Genomic DNA, 19,469 nt, shown 5'->3' with positions numbered 1-19,469 from the left:
ACATTACTACCTGACAGAAGATACCAACAAAGAATCTGCAGTTGGCCAGGCAGTGCTCTGTCATCTCTTTACAAAAGGTAGGATCAGCCTTCCTCCCGCCTTTCCCTGGAAATGTAACCTTGGTGTTGCTGTATGGCAAAGGCTTGCAGACTTTTTTCTGCATATCTATGTATATATGATGTGGGCAAGATTTACCTGCTTGGTATTCTATTCAAGCATCTGAATCTTTGAAAGATCCAATGCTGGAGATGTCTTAGTTACTTACCTGTAACTGTATTTCTCCAGCATTGGTATCGTTCATAGATTCACATGCGCCCACCCGCCTCCCCTAGAGGCTACTCCTACGCTCAGCATCCATCATACTGTAGTCTCTACGGTTAAAAATCTGAAGATGACTGACTGGGGTGGAGCTTAAGCCCTGCCACCTCATTGGTTGGGGCCATAAAGGACCAAAGTGAGGTGGAGGGAATACACAAGTGAATGGCTCATAAACCATAATGGGCATAAACCATAATGGGCAATCTACAGTCATATTTCTATGGAAATAATGTATATATTTTAAAATGTTTATACTTATTAAAATCATTGAGGGTTCCCAGTCTGACGACAGGGAATATTCAAGCATGTGAATCTATGAAAGATACCAATGCTGGAGAATACAATTACAGGTAAGCAACTAAGACTTCTTCCACTGCCCCCACCCTCTCTACCTGCCCATGGCGCTGTGTGTTTCTCCTATCTACTCAAACTGCTTCACTATCAGCTATCCTTTGCTTCTCACTAAATCTGGTAAGAATACATTTAAAAAGGATATATTGGCCTCCAACCCAGGTCTCCCCATTGCTGATGCCTATTCCAGTGCTTCTGCCAGACAAACCCTCACTGACATTCTTTTTGTCATTCCTTCTCGAGATCTCTGGACCCTCATATGATCTCTGTGCTCTGTCCTGCCTCCTCCTCTCCCATTAATGGTGGCACCCGCTGGAAAGTCCGTATGGATTCCTTTGACTCCTCCAGTGTCACCATTAATGTATACCTAAATGGCACTGTCATGGTGCAAGGCCCTCGGGCCAATCTGTCTCTTTGATAGGCGGATCCCTCGCCTCATCAACTTCCTCTCATCTCCTGCTGTCCCCTACTCTTCTTCCTTGGCTACCTTGCCCTTTTCTCCTTCCTCCTCTGCCCCATCTCATGGTCCCTTCACACCTCCACAGGGCGTACCTCTGATTTGTACCCCTCCCCGGAAGGTCTTTAAGGCTGGCAACCTTCTTCATCTTGCCACCCTCAACTCGCTCTTTGCTGTCAAACACTCCTCGGACATCTCCCACCTCCTAGAAGAACTTGACCTTGATGTCCTCGGTCTTACCAAGACATGGTTCACGGCCAGCTCTGTCACAAGCTTTGACACTCTCCTTCCTGTCGGCTACAAGATCCTCTCCGCCCCCAGATCCACCCGTCCCAGAGGGGGTGTAGTCCTGATCTTCCTTGAGTGGATTCCTGCCTCTATCATCCCCACTCAGACTTACTCCTCTTTTGATTGCCTTGTCTGTAGCCTCTGGCCCTCTCCTAACCACTCTCTTGCTGTTGCTACTCTCTACTGGCCCCCTGATCAAATCGCCTCTTTTCTCTCCGAGTGGGCAGACCTCTCCTCCACCCTCCTGGCCTCTACCACTCAACTACTCCTCCTTGGTGACCTTAACATCCATCTTGATTCTCCCTGTTCATCATCTGCGCTCTTTTGCGACCTCTGGGATTCACTCTCCCTCTCTATCCTCCCATCCGGCCTGACTCACTCTGCTGGTCACACACTTGATGTCTTGATCTCCTCTGTCCTCCCCCTGTCTTCTCCCCTCAACACTCCTCTCTCCTGGACTGATCACTGCCTCCTCTCCTCTCATCTTTCCATCTCCTCCCCTCAAGCCAGGCCTACCCCAAAATTGCCACCCACCTTCTCGGACATCCGGCCCATGAAGCGTGTGTCAGTCGATGCTTTCGCTGCCACCTTCTCACCCCCTCCTTCACCCCAGGCTGACTCATACCCTGACACAGCCCTGTCTCTGCTCTGCTTCTCCTTCTCTGCTACTCTTGATGCTCTTACCCCTGTCATGAGGATCCGTTTGAAGTCCAAAGCCAAGTGCAATTCTTGGTATGACTCTGACCTAGCTACACTTAAACGTAAGTGTAGGGCGAGTGAGAGGAAATGGAAGACTTTTTGCTTATCCTCTGACAAACTGGCCTGCCGCCTGCTCCAAAGGCGATACCGACTCTCTGTTCGCACCAAGAAGCAAGTCCACATTCATGCCTGTGTCTCTGCGGCATCTAGCAACTCGGCCGAACTCTTTAAAATCTGCAAGGAGCTGGCCAACCCTGCTGCAGTATCCACCCCTCCTCTCGCCTCCTAAGCTCTTGCAATGCCCTTGTCTCACACTTTATCTCTAAAACCCAGGACATCTTGTCCACACTCTCCACATCTTGTCCACACTCTCCTCTTCTCCTGCTCCTCTCCTTCTCTGCTTGCTGACCCACCTTCAGCCACTCTCCCCTCCCTCTTTCTCCTTTCCTCCCCCGATAAGATCGCTAGACAAGTCCGATCCATGAAAGCCTCATCAAAAATAGGTCATCCCTGTTCCTCTAAAACCATTAAGGACCACATCGATACCCTTGCTGATTTCTGCACCCTCTCCTTTTCCTCTGGATCTTTCCCCTCCCCTTTGAAGTACTCCCTTGTGCATCCCCTCCTCAAGAAACCCACAGTTGATCTTTCTTGTCCGGCTATCACCCAATTTCCATTACTCCCTTTTTGGGTAAACTCATGGAAAAGCTTGCCATCTCTCAGCTTAAACTTCATTCTGACTCTGTTGGCTCTCTTCATGACCACCAATCTGGCTTCAGAGCTGCCAGAATCACGGAAACTGCGCTCCTGAACATCCGTGAATATCTGCTCTCCAACCTTGACTCTAACATTCCCTCTGTCCTCATCCTACTTGATCTCTGCTCTGCTTTCAACACTTTCAACCATACCACCCTGCTCAATCGTCTCTGTGACAACCCTCGGTATCACCGATCAAACTCTGGCCTGGGTGACCTCTTTCCTCTCTGATCAACCCTCACAGGTACAACTTGGGTCCTTCCCATCTTCTATCTCCTTCTCTACCTGTGCTGTTCCCCAGGGGTCTAACCTACCACCCTGGCTTTTCAACCAATACCTGGCAACTCTCACCTATTGCATTTCCATTTTCTGCTCAAATTTCCAGTGCTATGCTGCTGACACCCAACTCATATTCAGGCTTTCTTCAGCCACCTCCTCTCCTTCCCTCATCTCTGACTGCCTAATCACCATTCAAAATTGGTGTGCTGCCAATGATCTTTGTTTAAATGCCAACAAGACTGAGATCCTCCTCCTTGGTACACCCTCTCCATCCTTTCCCCTCACTCTCTGGCCGGCCTCCCTTGTCCCTCCTCCTGCCCCTACCTGCGAGGCTAAGAACCTCTGGGTCATCTTTGACTCCACACTTTCCTTCTCCGCACATATCTCTGATGTCTCTAAAAAGTCAAACTTCTTACTGCACCTCATTAGAGGTACTCTTCCTTTCCTCTCCTTCCCTCAGAAGCTCACTGTCTCCGAAGCTCTAATTCTCTCTAGGTTGGACTACTGTAACAGCCTCTTTCCAAGTCTACCTGCCTCCACTCTCCACCCTTTACAACTAATCCAGAACAGGACTGCGAGACTTGTCCTTGGCCTCAAGCCCTAGGATTGTATCTCTCCAGCTCTGAAATCTCCTCATTGGCTCCCAGTGGATGCAAAGATTACATTTAAAACCCTCTGCATTGTCCACAAGACTTTCTGGGGCCTGGGTCCAACATACCTTCAACTATCCCTCCGTAAAGGGGGGTGTGGCTAGAACAGCCATGGAATAGGCTGTGAGCCCCGTGTGCTCTGTGATCCGACATCCTGATCCGTTCAACAAACGCATGTATTTGACTTGAATCTGGAAGCAAATCACACACAAGCGTGTGGGAAGGTGCCGGGAAGAACGTGAGTAGAAGAGCGGCTCGCGGGAGACTGAAGAACAGCCGAACGGACACATAGTATCCTGGGGAGAGGCCGCTGACGAAAACACCAAAATGACGGCGCTCCCAGAGAACAAAGGGATCTAGCAGGACGCGGCAGTGAAACGAAACTGCCGGCCGTCTGATGCAGTCACTGTATTGGGCGACGGCCACGGATTGGAGTAAAGACATTTGCAGCCGCGCCTGGCAGCTGACATGGCCGAGCCATGCAAGTGTGTAACACACTATTACCAGGACATACCCGGTCTGACGCAACATACATGTGACTAGGCCATTGCAAAGGAGGTGAGCAGCTGTTGAGTTCTGTGTGGCACCTCGATGTACGTTGATGACGCATGGATGATTGTGTGCAGCAGAATACATGGGAGAAGACAGCCCATTTCAATACGTTGCCGCGCTCCACAGCACAACGCAACCCGCTGCAACTAGCGCCCTAGCGTTTGAGGGACCAGAGCACTACACATCAGCATCGCACTGTGGAGACCAGATACGATTGAGAATCGCGAGTTGTCTGTGAAAGGACTGAGAGCCAAATCCAAACCATCCACAATGGAGGTCTTTGCGAAAACGCAACAAACCCCCACGGCAGCGGCGCAAAGCACGGGCGCGGCCTCCGCTGATGGTGCCGCAGAATAAGATAACAGTCAGGTCCTGGCGGCCATAACGGATTTGAGCACCAAATGGGGCACAGCGATGGCAGACTTGCGGACGGCCCTGGAAATTAAAATTGTAGCTGTGGGAATCGAAGTTACCCTGCTGCGTCAAGATGTCCGTGCGTTGGCGGAGAGAACAAGTGGCCTGGAAAGCACAGTGAAAGTCAACACATAGGTCAGCACGAGCAATGCAAAGGAGGTCCATGTGCTAAAACAGCAGGTCGCCAACCTTGAAAACCGAGTGGAGGAGGCGGAAGGAAGAGCGAGGAGGAACAACATACGTGTGGTCGGCCTGCCCGAGGGGGAGGAAGGCCTGGACCCCACGGACTATATAGAAAACATGATCCTCCAGGGGATAGGAGCAGAAAAACTCTCACAGGGGTTTACTGTTGAGCAGGCCCATCGGGCCTTGATGAGGAGGCCACGACCTGGAGATCCGCCGAGGCCAATAATCGCAAGGATCCTGAATTACAAAGACAGGGAGAAGATCCTGGAATATTTCCGTAAGGGCGGGACAATTGAGAGAGGATCCACCAACATCATGGCGTAACCAGATTATACGATGCTGGTGCAGAGGCAAAAGTATAGTTATGTGGCCGTCAAGAGGAGGCTACGTGCTGCGGGCATCAAATATATGCTTCTGTACCCGGCGAGGCGCAAGGTGCTTTTTTTCGACACCCCGGAGGAGGCGATGTCGTGGCTGGACCTGTAGGGCTGCCCGGAACAGGAGGCTGACTGAGATCGCCTCGAGCATGACAAGTGAGGAGTCGGTGCCATGGACATTAAGGGGATAAGTGAGAAGGTGGACTTTTTTCGGGAACACAGGAGTTTTAAGTGAATTTGTAGCCCTTGGACCTTGTGCTCTGGCTGGACTGGAATTTAGAGTATCAACTGCATGCTGGAACTGAATTGCATTAACATCATGCGTGATAGTATGGGTAGTAGGAGCGACGGGAAGGTAGCAACCTACCCCCGAGATTTGGTAGTTAAGTAGCCATTAGGGCGACTTTACCCTGCTGAGCCCTGAGTATAGACTTACTAGGCAGGGCTAGATGTGGGGGTGCCTGAGATCCAGGGATGGAGCTGGGCAATGGTTGGAGAGGGTGTTGTTGGGTGTGGGTGGGGAGGTGGGTTTGGGGGAGGAGGGGAAGTTTGTGGTGTATATAGTTTTGGGGAGTTTTAGTTTGAGTTTGTGTGTGAGCCTACAGGGAAATGACGAACAAATCAATGGCATCGGGTAATCTCAGAATTGTGACCTGGAATGTGCGGGGCCTTAATAGCTATCTGAAACGTAACAAGGTGATGATGTACCTAAAGAGGATGCGGATTGACATAGCTCTGCTACCAGAAACCTACCTCACCAAAGAGAAGTTGGAGGTGATCAGGAAGAAATGGAGGGGTACGGTCATGGGGGCCACATATTCGACATATGCAAGAGGGGTGATTACATGGGTGGCACCGCATGTACCATTTCAGCTGCTTAGCTCGACAATAGACCCAGAAGGCAGAATGGTGGGGGTGGCGGGACTCCTGGAGAACAGAGAAGTGAATGTCATAAATTTGTATGCCCCTAACCATGATACAGTGGTATATATTAGGTCTTTATATGGTAAAATCGGCCCCCTGGCGGGTGGCACGTTGGTGTGGGGAGGGGACTTTAATTGCACTCTGAACCCCAGGATAGATAGGTCAGATGACAAGTTAGAAAAGCCGGCGCCAGCAGCTAGGGCGCTGAGGACACTGTTGATGGACCTCGGCCTAGAGGATGTGTGAAGAAGGCTACACCCAACGGATAGGCAATACTCGCACTATGCAGCGCCACACGACCTGCACACAAGGCTAGATTATGTGTTTGCATCTGCCGAGATAGTGGGAGAAATGGTGGGAGCGGAATACAAAGCCCGGTTACTCTCTGACCATTCGCCTTTGGTCATAGAGTGGCGACATCAACCCCCCAGGGCACGGATCCCGACGTGGAGGCTCAGGACTGAGGCTCTACAGGATGCGGGCGTCCGACAGGATTTGAGGGAGGCCATCGAGGAATACTTTTAAATCAATACGGGCAGTGTAAGTTTGGTGGGAACAGTATGGGAAGCATTCAAGGTGGTGGTGCGGGGAGTAGCGATATCTAAATCCAAAAGGCTCCAAGGGGATATTGAGCGGGAACTGCAAGAGACAGAAAGAGAGCTTGAGGACCTGATACGAAATTAGGGGACCACCCGTGCGAACAGGGCTAACATAAAGGACTTACAGCTAGCTTGTAGTGAACTCTGGGACAGATTATGCAAACTGAACTATAAGAAATGCACGGAGAGGCTGCATGCTGGATGGGATAAGCCGGGTAGGTTATTGGCTTGGTTGTACAAGAATTAGACCCCCCGCTCGGTGATCAGAGAGATCAGGGACGCGGAGGGTCAAATCCATAATACCCAGGAAGGGGTAAATGAGGTGTTCCTCAAGTATTACAGACGATTATACGAGGACACAGGAGAGGATATGAGTCAAGATATACTAGATACGATAGAGGGCATAGGGCTGCCCACCTTGGATGACCTAGAGCGAGCAGACCTGGACGCCCCCACCACCGTGGACGAACTGGAGCCGGTGATCCAACACCTGCCCACATGTAAAGCGCCTGGGGCGGATGGGTTACCTAGCGAGTTTTATAAAACGTACAAGCAGGAGCTACTCCAGCCGCTGCTGGCCATGTTTAATGAAGCATGTGAGCGGGGTGAACTGCCGGTGTCCCTCCGCGAAGTGGTGATCATTCCGCTCCTGAAACCAGGCAAACCAGACGCAGAATACGGATCCTACAGGCCCTTGTCTATGCTCAATCAGGATAGTAAGATGCTCACGGCAGTGCTAGCCAATAGGTTGACAAGGGTAATTGGTAAATTGATACACCCAGATAAAACAGGCTATGTCCCCGGTAGAAATATTACAGATAACCACAGGAGGCTACACCATATTATTGACCAAACTGAGGGAGACTCGAGCGAGCTGGCTATCGTGTCGCTGGATGCGGTGAAAGCTTTTGATTCAGTGCGGTGGCCGTGGTTGAAAGCGAAACTGAAAGGATACGGGATGGGACCAGGATATATCAGATGGGTCCAGATGTTGTACAGTACCCCAATAGCGAGAGTCAAAACTGGAACCACAATCTCAGATAAATGGCAATTTAGCAGGGGTACCAGACAGGGATGCCCCTGGTCACCCATGTTCTACATCCTGGCAATATGCCTGCGGCAACAATACAGGGAAGTGGGGATTCGCACGACAGGGAGCACACACCTGATATCATTGTATGCAGATGGTGTGCTTCCCTACTTGCGCTACCCGGAGGAGAACCTGCAATATGTGTTGGAGGTGATGGGTCGTTACGCCACCCTCTCAGGCATATCGGTGAACCCCGAGAAGTCCAGTTTGTTCCCTCTGGGAAGGTACAAGAGCACCCCATTGGAGAGGCTGTCCGTCTTGCAGATACCCTGGCAGACAGTGATATTCAGGTATCTGGGCGTAAATATCTACCACAATATAGAGACAGAGCACAAACATAACACAGAGAAGGCGATGGAGGGAGTTAAGAATAGCATGGTGTTCTGGTCTAAATTACCCTTAGCCATGATGGGGAGAGCAGCTCTACTCAGAATGGTAGTCTTGCCCAGACTCTTGCACTTTTTTGTGAATGTCCCGTACCTAATCCCCAAACGCTTTTTGTGAAACTTCATGCCATGTGCAGGGGCTTCTTATGGGGCAACTCCAGAAATAGGGTGGCCCTGTGGAAACTACAGAACACATGTGATAAGGGGGGCATAAACCTACCGAATTTTGAGCTGTATTATATGGCAGGACAGTTGTTGTATGTGGCTAGGTGGTTGTCTGCAGAAGACTCGGCAGAAGCGAGGCTTTTTCAAGGTGAATTGGCTCCTTACATTTTGAGGGAGACGGTATGGCTGCGCAAAACTAAAATGGCGAAGATGGGGAGATTATTGAAGCTGGGCTGGGAAGTATGGTGCAGGACATGGAGAACGGTGGGTGACCCAGATCCCCTTTCCCAGCAGGCCCCGCTGGCGGTGCTATGCGGGGACGAATCCCAATTGTTCGAAGCGGTCCGTAGATACTGGGAACCAGTGGGATTGGCCACCCTTGGAGACATATGGCAGGAAGGGGAGGCGTTTGGATTCCAGAAGCTGTAGGATGAGACAGGGGTGCATAGAGGCCAATTTATTACTTATACCAGGCTCATGAAGAAGGTGAGAGAGAGGTGGCCTAAGACTGTGCTGGAGGAAGAACCCGATGCCTCCCTAGAAACGATGTATGACGTCTCGGAGGGTGGGCACAAAATATCTAGGATTTATGAGCTCCTGAGGGCGAAGACGGGGAAGGAGCTGCTCCAATTGAGGCATGACTGGGAGGAGGAGGTGGGGGAACCCATGACAGAGGGACAGTTGGACAGAGCCCAAAGAACCCTTGGAAGGGACGCCCATGCAGTGTGGAGGAAAGGACTAAGAGTAAATTAGTCACCACAGTGAGTAACGTATAATTTTCCTGCACAGAGAGCCGGCTGATGCAAACCCTGTCTGGTACTGTGTTTTCCATTCCTTCACGAAGAACATCATGCCCTCAGATCTTTGCTGCAAGTGAGCCCTTGATGGGCTTCACACTTACTTCCTCCTTTTATTTTAGAGTGAGCTGCTCTTTCCAACAAGGCCACTGTAGCAGCCTCGCGACTGCAGAGTCCCTCACCACCGTAAAGCCTGCCTCCCCAGATGGTTGATTGGCTGAGGCCTATATTAGCAGTTTCCTGCACAAGGAGCCAGCAGGCAAAGCCTGCCTCCTCAAAGGGCCCCTTTGATGCAAACCCTGCCTGGCCTGTCCGGGCGCTTACGGCACAAATCCATATATGTACTGCTCGAATTATTCCAAAGGCACCCTACCTCATCATGAGGGTTCCACCTGATGGGACACCACCTGCCGTGCAATCCACTGCCTTGTAAGGTAAGGAGGGCATTACCTCTACCTCGCCTACCTGCGCGATTGCTGCCAATTCTGAATAGATTACTAACTCACTTCTATATGACTGATAAGTCACATCAAGTATGTTACCATCACTATTATGGTAGCACTTTTCGTGGCTGTATTCTAGGACCCAACGTCTGTTGCAACTGTTGTTGCACCCTACCTCTTTGCATGAGGTTTTCCCGATTTACACGGGACGATCCATGGTCTTAACATCCTTTGTCTAACATGTACCCCGCAAGCAAAGTCTGCAACTAAAATGTCTCACCTGTAAACTTTATCCTACCTATTCATTCTTCTATACTGCTGTCGATTTCACCTTCCTTGTTACTGTCTCAAACATTATAACCTGTTCACCTGTATCTACATAACCACTTTGCCTCCCATACCATGAGGCGAGGCTTTTTCCAGAATGTGTACTTCCACAAATTTTGTCTCTCATGCCTGTCTGCACCCCTGAAGTAGCCCCCCGTACCATGACAAGGCGAGGCTTTTCCAGAAGGTGTAAACACACCAATTGTGTCACGTATGCTTGTTTGCACTCCTGTATTAGCCCCCGTACCATGAGGTGAGGCACTTCCAGAATGTGCACTTTGAGAAAACTGAAGGTGTCTCCCTAGCTAGTCCCCGTGGATCTGTCTTCCAGGTGGCCAGGACACAGCCATTGCTATTGGATCCAGTTCTTGGGGGTGGACCAGTGAGGGCGGATCACCTGGTTGGGGTGTCTTTCGGGAGTGGGACACTGATGGGCGAGATGTGGTATCCCCCTTCTTTTAACACCTTTTCTCCATCCTACCACGTAGGATATTCCAAAATACTGGCCACCCCCTTTTCTGAAACAAACACTTTCGCACAACGCGAAAATCAACAGACTAACACCAGAGCCTAACATGTCACAATACAAGGGTCAGGCAAAGTCAGACAATTGACCAGTATCGCACACACCTGATGGCCCTGTCCCTTCCTCACAAGGATAAAAGGTGGAGCACGAGAGCACAGGATGACAAAGGTGGACCTCTCGACGTGAGAGCTAACTCAGCACACCAGTTCAAAAGGAGGCAAAAGACGGCACATACCGAGGGGGTGACAAGGAGAGAAGCGACCTTGCCCTTTCCGACCAAGGCCCATGACACCTTTGCAGATGGAAACCTAAGACTTAGAACAATACCCAGCGTGTATTCCAACATATGTCAACAGTACACAAGACCCTCCTCCGCTGATAACCAAGGCGGGTAGAGTTGCTAGTCTCTGTGGTACTAACCTTGACTCAAAGGAGAAGAAAGCCATGCGGTTCATCACAGCCGGTGAGTCGAGGGAAGTGTTGATGAGAAACCGAACTGTGTTGAATGAAAAGTAGCAAGCAGCTAATTTGAACTTTGAAAGGTTTAAAGGAACTATTGAGAAAAGAAGGGAAAACCAGCAACAGAGGCGTCCGGCACCATGTGGGTGCTAATGCAGGAAACTCTGGGCGATTACCCGATGGTAGAGACTATCGTAACCAGAAAACGATGGGAAGAGACGAAGAGAGGTCAAAGTGGTCATACAGGGGTCTTGTAAAATCCTCTGTACCATCGAAAGTCTTTGACCTACAGACGATTGTGAAAGCTAGGTGAAATCCATCCCGTATGGTGAAAATTAGTACATAAACAGCTTGACAGGAATTAACCCAACGGAGGGATGTCCAGAGTGAATTGTTTGAGAATACATCGACTCGTGAATGCAAGAAAAGCCATTGTGAAACTGAAAGAGGGAGACTCTTGTTTGAAAAGGAGTCTGAACCAGGAAGAGGGAGAGCCAGGGGTGGAAAGTCATCACCCAAAGTTAATTAAGAATGGAACTGTTCAATTGATTTGTTGAATACGACTTTTGAGGGGTCTGTGCCCAGAAGAGGGGGACCCAGGGGTGAAGCCATCACCCAAAGAATATGTGGAACAGAACTTTGTGTATTGAATGCACTTTTATTGAAAAGAGAATCATCCATCGAAGAACATGATAGCTGATACTGAACTGTTGACGCTTGCTGGGAAGGCTTGAGTTTGTGCTGTGCTCAGGAGATCCACCTTGTCCCGTGCTCAAAATGTGGGCAAGGCAGACCCCCTGGCAATCACATCCTGACTACTTATCTTGTGAAAACTTCTTCCTTTATTGAGAACATTACTCCACACTTCTTTTTGAATTTAGAGTAAGGATTGGCTATAGGTTTTTCTTAGTATAGGCCCTTTTATTTTGACACAACGCCACAAGGACTGCCTTATTTTTCATTTGATGGTCAAAGCTTGCACCCATCTTAGATTTAGGTTTATGTTAGGCGTTTTTCCACCCTGCATTGACAGTTTGATAAACACCCTTGAACTGTGATCACTTGTGTCTGACTTTACTGTTGCCGCCATGAGGTCCTTACAGTACACACACCAATTTTGTCTCATGTCTGTTTGAACCCCTGAAGTAGCCCCCATACCGTGAAGCAAGGCTTTTCCAGAAAGTGTACACACAACCACCACACGTGCGCTCTTGCACTTCATGAACTGTGCAGTAAGTAGCGCCTAGATGCCTCATGGCTTTGTGCGCTGATATAAATGCAAATAAATAAATATAAAATAAGAGTCTACATCCTTCTTCTGACCCGTCGCACCTGGCACAAGATTATTTTATCACTTTCCTCTAGGTAAATGTTATTTGCCTAATCAGTTTGTAATTAATTACAGTTCATAACAAAGCTTAAGGATATGTGCCTTGCTCTGTCAGTTTACTTTACAGTGACCAATCCATTATTTTCCAGAACATTTACTAAAATAACATGCACCTTCACTTTAAAACTAGACCTAGTCTTGATGTGGGATTTTGAATAATCACATTGAGAATGTTAAGTAGACCTTCAGTTTTGTTTTCCTGCAACCTTATAAACACATGAGCTTTGCTTTCTTTTATTTCTCAGTCTGATTCTTTTCCTCGTTTCCACTTATTGTTTCAGGTGTCCTTCAAATGATGCAAACCAGAATTGGTGCTTTGCAAAGTGCTGTTGACAGGTATTTCTATGTTCTATATCTGTTATATATATTTATTGTACGGTTTTATAATGTGTTGTACTGTCACCTTGCAGTCATTCTCTGTACTGTGTTTTAGAAATGGGATAGGAGTTCAACTCTGCTGTAGTCCTGGTGCTCCCTTACAGCCAGCTGCAAGTCTCCACAATGTACAAGTAGCTCCTTGAATTGTGCCATAACCAGAATAAAATCAGCAGGACCGCTGTTCTATGTTTATGCAGTTCTTGGGATACTCCAGACCAACTCAATGACTGTTCTTAACCATGCCAATTTGGATGCAGGCTGTTTTCATACACGCCCATTTCCCCACATTCCCCTTGCTATCAGTGCCAACTATAGAAGAAGCTAGACAGACTGTAGCCAGCATGTGAAATTAGAGATCTCCCATCCGTTAGTTCAATTATATTTGTTTGCCTCTATCACTCAGGTTTCTAGTTCTCTTTTCTTGAAACATAACTTGTAGCAGGTATCAATTTCCCATAGACCTGTTCCTGTGCTTACCTCCTCGAAGTAGACGCCATGTTTGTTCCAGCATTTCTCCTTCAAAAGTATATTGTCACTATTAGACGTGTTCTAGAAGTGTATGGGTAAGCACAATCTTAGCAGAAGGGAAAAGCAATCACTAATGATAAGATGGTACAATCTTAGGGAACAATTAAAGGCCTGCAAAACAGACATATGTTTGCACTATTTGGGATAGGAACAAAGAAGAATGTTTTAAATATGGGTGGTCAAAACTCTAGGGAACCAATTGGAAAAGAAGAAAGTTTTATTTTGGTGCAGATTATGTACTTGAGCCAGCCTTTGAAAATGTCAAAATAATTAGGGGAGGGTGCAAGAAAATGGAACGTGTGATAAGCCGGCTGAACTCCATGTCCTACATTGTGCTGGAACAGAGCCTCCAGGGTGTTGGGGCTGTCCAGCCGCACCCCGAAGTACTCCCCAGAGGGTGGCAGAAGAGAGACTCACTGGAGCCATTTCTCCCATGATCGCTCAAAGGAGTGGATCACCAACCCTACTTTAGTTCACCATAAAGAACCCACTGTTCCAATTCCATATCCTGCTCATCATCACAACCTTTGGCAGGAATCTGCTCCTTAAGTAGAATCTTTGTGACGCTGGATAACTTCCTTTCGAGGGGATTGTGTCCTCCAACGTATTCCACATCTTTGACAGTTAATTACCACAGCTGTGCTGCTTCGGAAACTTTTTCGGCGTAGGCGTCCTGCGTCGATGACTTTGATACGCTCCCTCGAGGACCTCCTGCGACGGTCGACGTCACCGGATGTTACAAGTAGGGTGCACGACGTCTGTAGCCTCAGTTCCGTTTTTTCCGCAAATGTATTCGCTTCGAAATCTCGGCGCGCCTCGGTTCTTGTGAATCAGTTCTTCGAATATAGTTGTTAATCTGAAGATATTTCTTCGTCTTCTGCTACCCCGAAGTCGGGCTTCAAGAAGTGTCGGGACTGCGGTTCCAAGATGTCGCTGACGGACCCGCACAACGTCTGCCTTTGGTGCCTCGGTGGGAGCCACGCCACTGATGACTGCGATGATTGCCAGTCGTTGACGTCGAAGGTCTTGCGGCAGCGAAAGAAGAAGCTGTCGGCGGGTAGGGTTTCCAAACCCCATAAGTCGTAGTCCACTGGACTTTCGGCGGACGATTCGAGGGGCGACTCTCCGCGTCGGCGTAAGTCTGGGGGGGTCTTGTTCCAGGAGTGGGTCCTGCCATTCCTCGGACTCTTCGAGGCATGCACGGAAGCGCCGTCATCAGTCGCCTTCCCCGCCCTCGTCTGAGGACTCTGCCAGATGGCGAGTTGCTTGTCCCACCAAGCCTTCATCTCCGGCGGAATGGGACGCCTTCCATAATGAGATGTTGGCCAGATGTTGAGTCACAGGGCACCGTTCCGACCGCGCCTTCGAGAGATGCCGGCACGGAACACTCTAGAGCCACCGATCGCTCGCCTTCGGGCTCAGGCGGTTGGCGCGATCACGAGGAACCTTCGAGGTCCCGGTCGGACAAGGAGGATCGCCATCGTCCCGGCTCCAGGTCCCGGTCCTCGACGCCGTCGAGACCGTTGGAGCCTGTGAGGCCTTTGAAGAAGGCATCAACGCCATCAGTGCCATATCCGTCAAGGGAATTTCCCGAGGCTCGGGCTCCGAGGAAACCATCGGCGCCGAGGCCGTCAAAGGACACGCTCGGGGCTCCGACCTCGAAGCCGCTGTCGAAGTCGTTGGCGCCTCGGTCGACATCGACGCCACTCCCCTCGACGCCTTTTGAGGAATTTTTGCCAGAGGTACCCCGGAGAGCTGTAGAAGCTCCTAGGAAGGCGCTCAACAAGTCTGTGCGGCCTATTCTCGACCCATACTCTGTTCCTCCTCCCAGGGTGGACTTGTTCCAACCCTTGGAGTACATTTCAGAGGTTGAGGAAGGGTCTGAGGATGAGGTGCCTACTGAGGTTCCTGATGACTTGTTGTCTGGATATAGCCAGCTGGAAGACCTGCGTTAGTCTTTGCATGACGCCAGTGGTCTTGATACCTCCCCGGAGGTTGAGTTTGGCAGGCCTGAGCGTGTTACGCATGCTGAGTCATCGTACAGGTGCCTCATGTCGAGGGTGACAGAGTATCTGGGGTGGTCTGCTCCACCTGTGGATTTTCTGCAGGATGTCCTGACAGATATCCTTGACCAAGGTCCACCCACTGACCCGGTGTTGCCATTTCATATGGCCTTACAAAGAAGGGTGGTGGTGGCTTGGACTGCTCAGGAGAGTCTCCTGGCAGTGAACAAATCTTTGCTAAAAAAATACCGTCCAGCCAGTGGCGACCCCTTCTACTTGTCCACACACCCCACTCCGGAGAGTTTGGTGGTACAGGCGGCTACGGCCCCAGCAAAGCAGGCGGCGTACCCTACGATCCCTCCTGATAGGGGCGACAAACGCTTTGATGGTTGGGCGAAGAAGGTATTTTCTTGTGGGGGTATGGCTTTAAAGGCAGCCAACTCCGTTTGTGCGCTTGCAAGATTCACGCACACTCTGTGGAATTGTGCGTCATTGGCGGCTGAACATATTCCCGAAGGGGAGGAACGGGATGTTTTTCTTGCCCTCGTTCAGGGTGCCAAGGATGCCATGTGTGAGTCCGTTAGTCGGGTCTGGACGCGGCAGACTGTGTCAGCCGGTCCATGGCGGCGAGCACCGTGATGCGCAGGTGTGCGTGGTTGCGGAAGTCGGGTTTTGCACCTGATGTACAGTCCTGGCTTCTCAACATGCCCTTTGATGGTGTCCATCTTTTTGGCAGCAAGGCTGACGGGAGCCTTGAGAGGTTGCAGACCTCCAAAGCTGCAGCGTAGTTCTTGAGTGCTGCAGAGCATTAATCTCCGCCTTTTCGGCCTAGGGGACAGCAATGGAGGGGAAGCTCCTTTCGATACTACCCTTCCTTTAGTAGATCGAGATGGGCTGCCAGTCAAAGGGGCCAACCTAGGAGTACCAGAGGTGGAAAACAAGGTACTCGAGGTGCCAAAGACGCTCGGGCAGTTGCCTCTTTGCCCTCAGGCACTGCCGCAGCCGCTTCTGCTCCGTCATGAGGCCATGTCCCATGGTTCGCCGGTTGGGGGAAGGCTGGTGCAGCGTCTTGTAGAATGCCGTGCCATTACTTCAGATGTGTGGGTTCTGGAAATCATAGCCCATGGCTACTGTCTTCCTTTCCGGCAGAGGCCTCACGACAATCCACCGGGGAAGCTCTCTTTGAAGAGTCTGGATGCGCTCCTTGCACAGGAAATCAAATCCCTGCTATAGAGAAAGGCGCCATAGAACTGCTGCCTGTAGCGGAGAGGAACAAGGGATGGTATGCCCCAAATTTTTTGATCCCGAAAAAAGACCGAGGATTGAGACCCATCATGGACTTGCGTGGTTTGAACAAGCTCCTCAGGAAGGACAAGTTCAAGATGGTTAATCTTTCTCAAGTCCTCCAGGCCCTTCAGCTTCAGGATTGGTTGGTGTCTCTCGACCTCAAGGATGCTTACTTTCATGTGCCGATTCATCCCAAGCACAGGAAGTACCTGAGGTTCGCAGGACGGCGACTCACATTTTCAGTTTCAGGTCCTGCCGTTCGGATTGACCTCCGCCCTGAGGGTCTTCACCAAGCTGATGGTGGTGGTGGCAGTGTATCTCAGGAAAGTGAGATTCACGTCTTCCCCTACCTGAACGATCGGTTGATCGGTCACGCTCTCCCGAGCAAGCCCTGGATCATCTGTCCGTCACCTGCCACCCCCCTCACAGGCTGGGCTTCTCCCTCAATTTCAAGAAGTCCCATTTGACACCTACCCAGCGGCTCCAGTACATCGGAGCAGTGCTCGACACATCCCTGGGCAGTGTTTTGTCATGATCTCTGCTTCCAAAAGATCAGGACTTGCCCGACTCCCTTGGAAGCAGACCCATAACCCCGGTTCCGAGTGCCAGCCAGTCCCAATTGGGACCTTTTGGACCCTGTCCTGGCGCCAGTGGCACCAGGCTCATAAAGATGCCCAGTCCCAGCGCTGGAAGCGCCGGGCTCATAATGCTTGGGTGGACTTACCTGCAGCAGACCATGCTGCTTACTTACATGCCAGTTGAACCCCGGATCCTCTTCTGTTTGGGACTACTTTTCCTGTTGGGTGGGGCAGGAGCCACTCCCTAGGTTCAGAACCCTGGAACTCTTCTGGAAAGCAGGAACTCTTTTCTTACCTAGGCGTGGCTGTGGAAGGAGACACCTAAGCACTACAGGAGGCTATTTAAACCACACCCGATGGATGAATCTTGCTTTGTGTTATTCTGCATTCTCTGCAGCAGAACGCTCATCGTGTCTTCTGCTTCTGATCCTGGGCCTAAGGAAACAAAGGCTTACCATCCTGGAATCCAGTCTTCAGCAGCACCTGTAAAGACAAAGAAAGAACAGGTTAGCACTACGGTCTTCAGTGGCAGCGCATCTCTTACCTGGTTCATCGGCTGTCACCAACGCCTCGCGCTGCATTCCGGCATCTGAAAGACAAAGGCTTACCTACTCTTCGCATGTTCCGGAGGTCTTCGCACTGCATTCCGGCATCTGAAAGACAAAAGCTTACCAGCTCTTTGCACGCTCCGGAGGCCTTCGGCGCTGCATCCCGCATCTGAAAGACAAAAGAAGGTGCGTTTAAAGACATTGGGCAACTTTATTACTCACGTGCCATTACTCCTTCCCACGCCGAATCCAGTGGGTATTCCAGCACCCTTCAGCTTCTCTAAAGCTCCGAACTTGTACCTGCAAGATAAAAGGGACAGTTAGTGCGCATCGTGAAGCAGGCTACAAGCGCTTACCTACGTGCTTCCAGGCACTTCTATTCCTCACGCGGGTTCGATCCTCAACTCTCATCAGCCCGCCATCCGCCATCGCCGGAAATCTGCAAAACAAGAGATATCATTACAAAAGACTTTTAAGACATTTGAAGCGCCCAGAACTTACCGTTCCTGCAGTTAACGACGGACAGCAGTCCTCTGAGGTCAAGAGGCCTGCACCCTTATCCAGTGAAGGAACTGGTTACAGCACCCTGCCCCGAGGCAGATGGAGAGCTCGGCGTTCACTTACCTAAGGTGAGGGCGTTAACCTTTGGGGTTCTACAGGAGAAGAGAAAGGGAAGAGGAGAGAGGCACCCAATAACCCCAGTTCATTAATCCCATATTTTCTATCTGCAGACATCTTACTCTTCGAGTCAGACATACAGTGCACAGAGGTCCAGCCCAAAGAGCCAACCGTGTGTTACACATCACCTTTGAAGATACGGCATTCACCCAGTCAAGACCGGCGCCTCTGCGGGAATCAGGTGAGCGTTACATGTTTGCCTCCCCAGATGAGGGCTCATCACATTCTGCAGATGGTGGACAAATTTCAACGTGCCCAGAGTCTCCCGGCATTCGAATTCTTGAGGTTGCTCGGCCTCATGACATCCTGAATTTTACTGGTGCCATAGACCAGGCTGCTGATGAGATCTCTGCGGTGGGCTCTCAAGATGCAGTGGTCACAGTTCTCCGGCAGGATGTCGGATCCCGTCCAGATGCTGCCCTCGGTCGCCCAGGACCTTCTGTGGTGGGCCGTCGAAGGAAATCTGTTCAAAGGGGCTCTGTTTTGGCAACCATGGCCAGAGGTGACGATCATGACGGACCCATCGCTCACGGGTTGGGGAGCTCATGCCAACAAGCTGACAGTGGTCGTTGGTCTCCGTCAGAGTCCAGACTCCACATCAATCTGTTAGAGGTGCGGGCTGTCAGGCTACCCCTGAAGGCTTTTCTGCTGTCTGTGCATGGGAAGAATGTCCTGATTATGACGGACAATACAGTGGCCATGCACTACCTCAACAAAAAGGGGGGGGCAGGGCCACTCCCACTGTGCAGGGAGGCGATGCAGCTCTGGTTCTGGTCCATCCAGCAGGAAATTTCGATCTCAGCAGTTCATCTGGCAGGAGATGAAAAAGCGGCAGCGGACGCTCTGAGCAGGCAGAGCACATTCTTTCACGAGTGGGAGCTGGCTCAGGAAGATCTCTTGGAGATCTTCACCCTTTGGGGGACCCCACAAGTGGATCTCTTCGCAACCAGTGTCAACGGGAAGTGCGAAAGATTCTGCTTGTGGGAATTTCCTCTAAGAGGAGCCTTAGGGGACGCGTTCGTAGTGGAGTGGTCCT

General features: G+C 50.5%; 1 protein-coding gene across 1 annotated transcript in view; it reads left to right on the top strand.

Annotated features, from left to right (window-relative positions):
- The window catches only part of COG5 (component of oligomeric golgi complex 5), a 2,640,594-nt gene that overhangs the window by 406,892 nt on the left and 2,214,233 nt on the right, over positions 1–19,469 (top strand). Inside the window, exon 4 of the mRNA XM_069629143.1 lies at positions 12,715–12,769. Within this exon, the coding sequence (XP_069485244.1) occupies positions 12,715–12,769 (55 nt within the window). The remainder of the gene's footprint in view (positions 1–12,714; positions 12,770–19,469) is intronic.

This window comes from Ambystoma mexicanum, chromosome 12 (genome assembly GCF_040938575.1).
Source record: "Ambystoma mexicanum isolate Mex_15411 chromosome 12, UKY_AmexF1_1, whole genome shotgun sequence".
Classification (NCBI taxonomy): domain Eukaryota; kingdom Metazoa; phylum Chordata; class Amphibia; order Caudata; family Ambystomatidae; genus Ambystoma; species Ambystoma mexicanum.
This window is presented reverse-complemented; position numbering and strand designations above follow the sequence as displayed.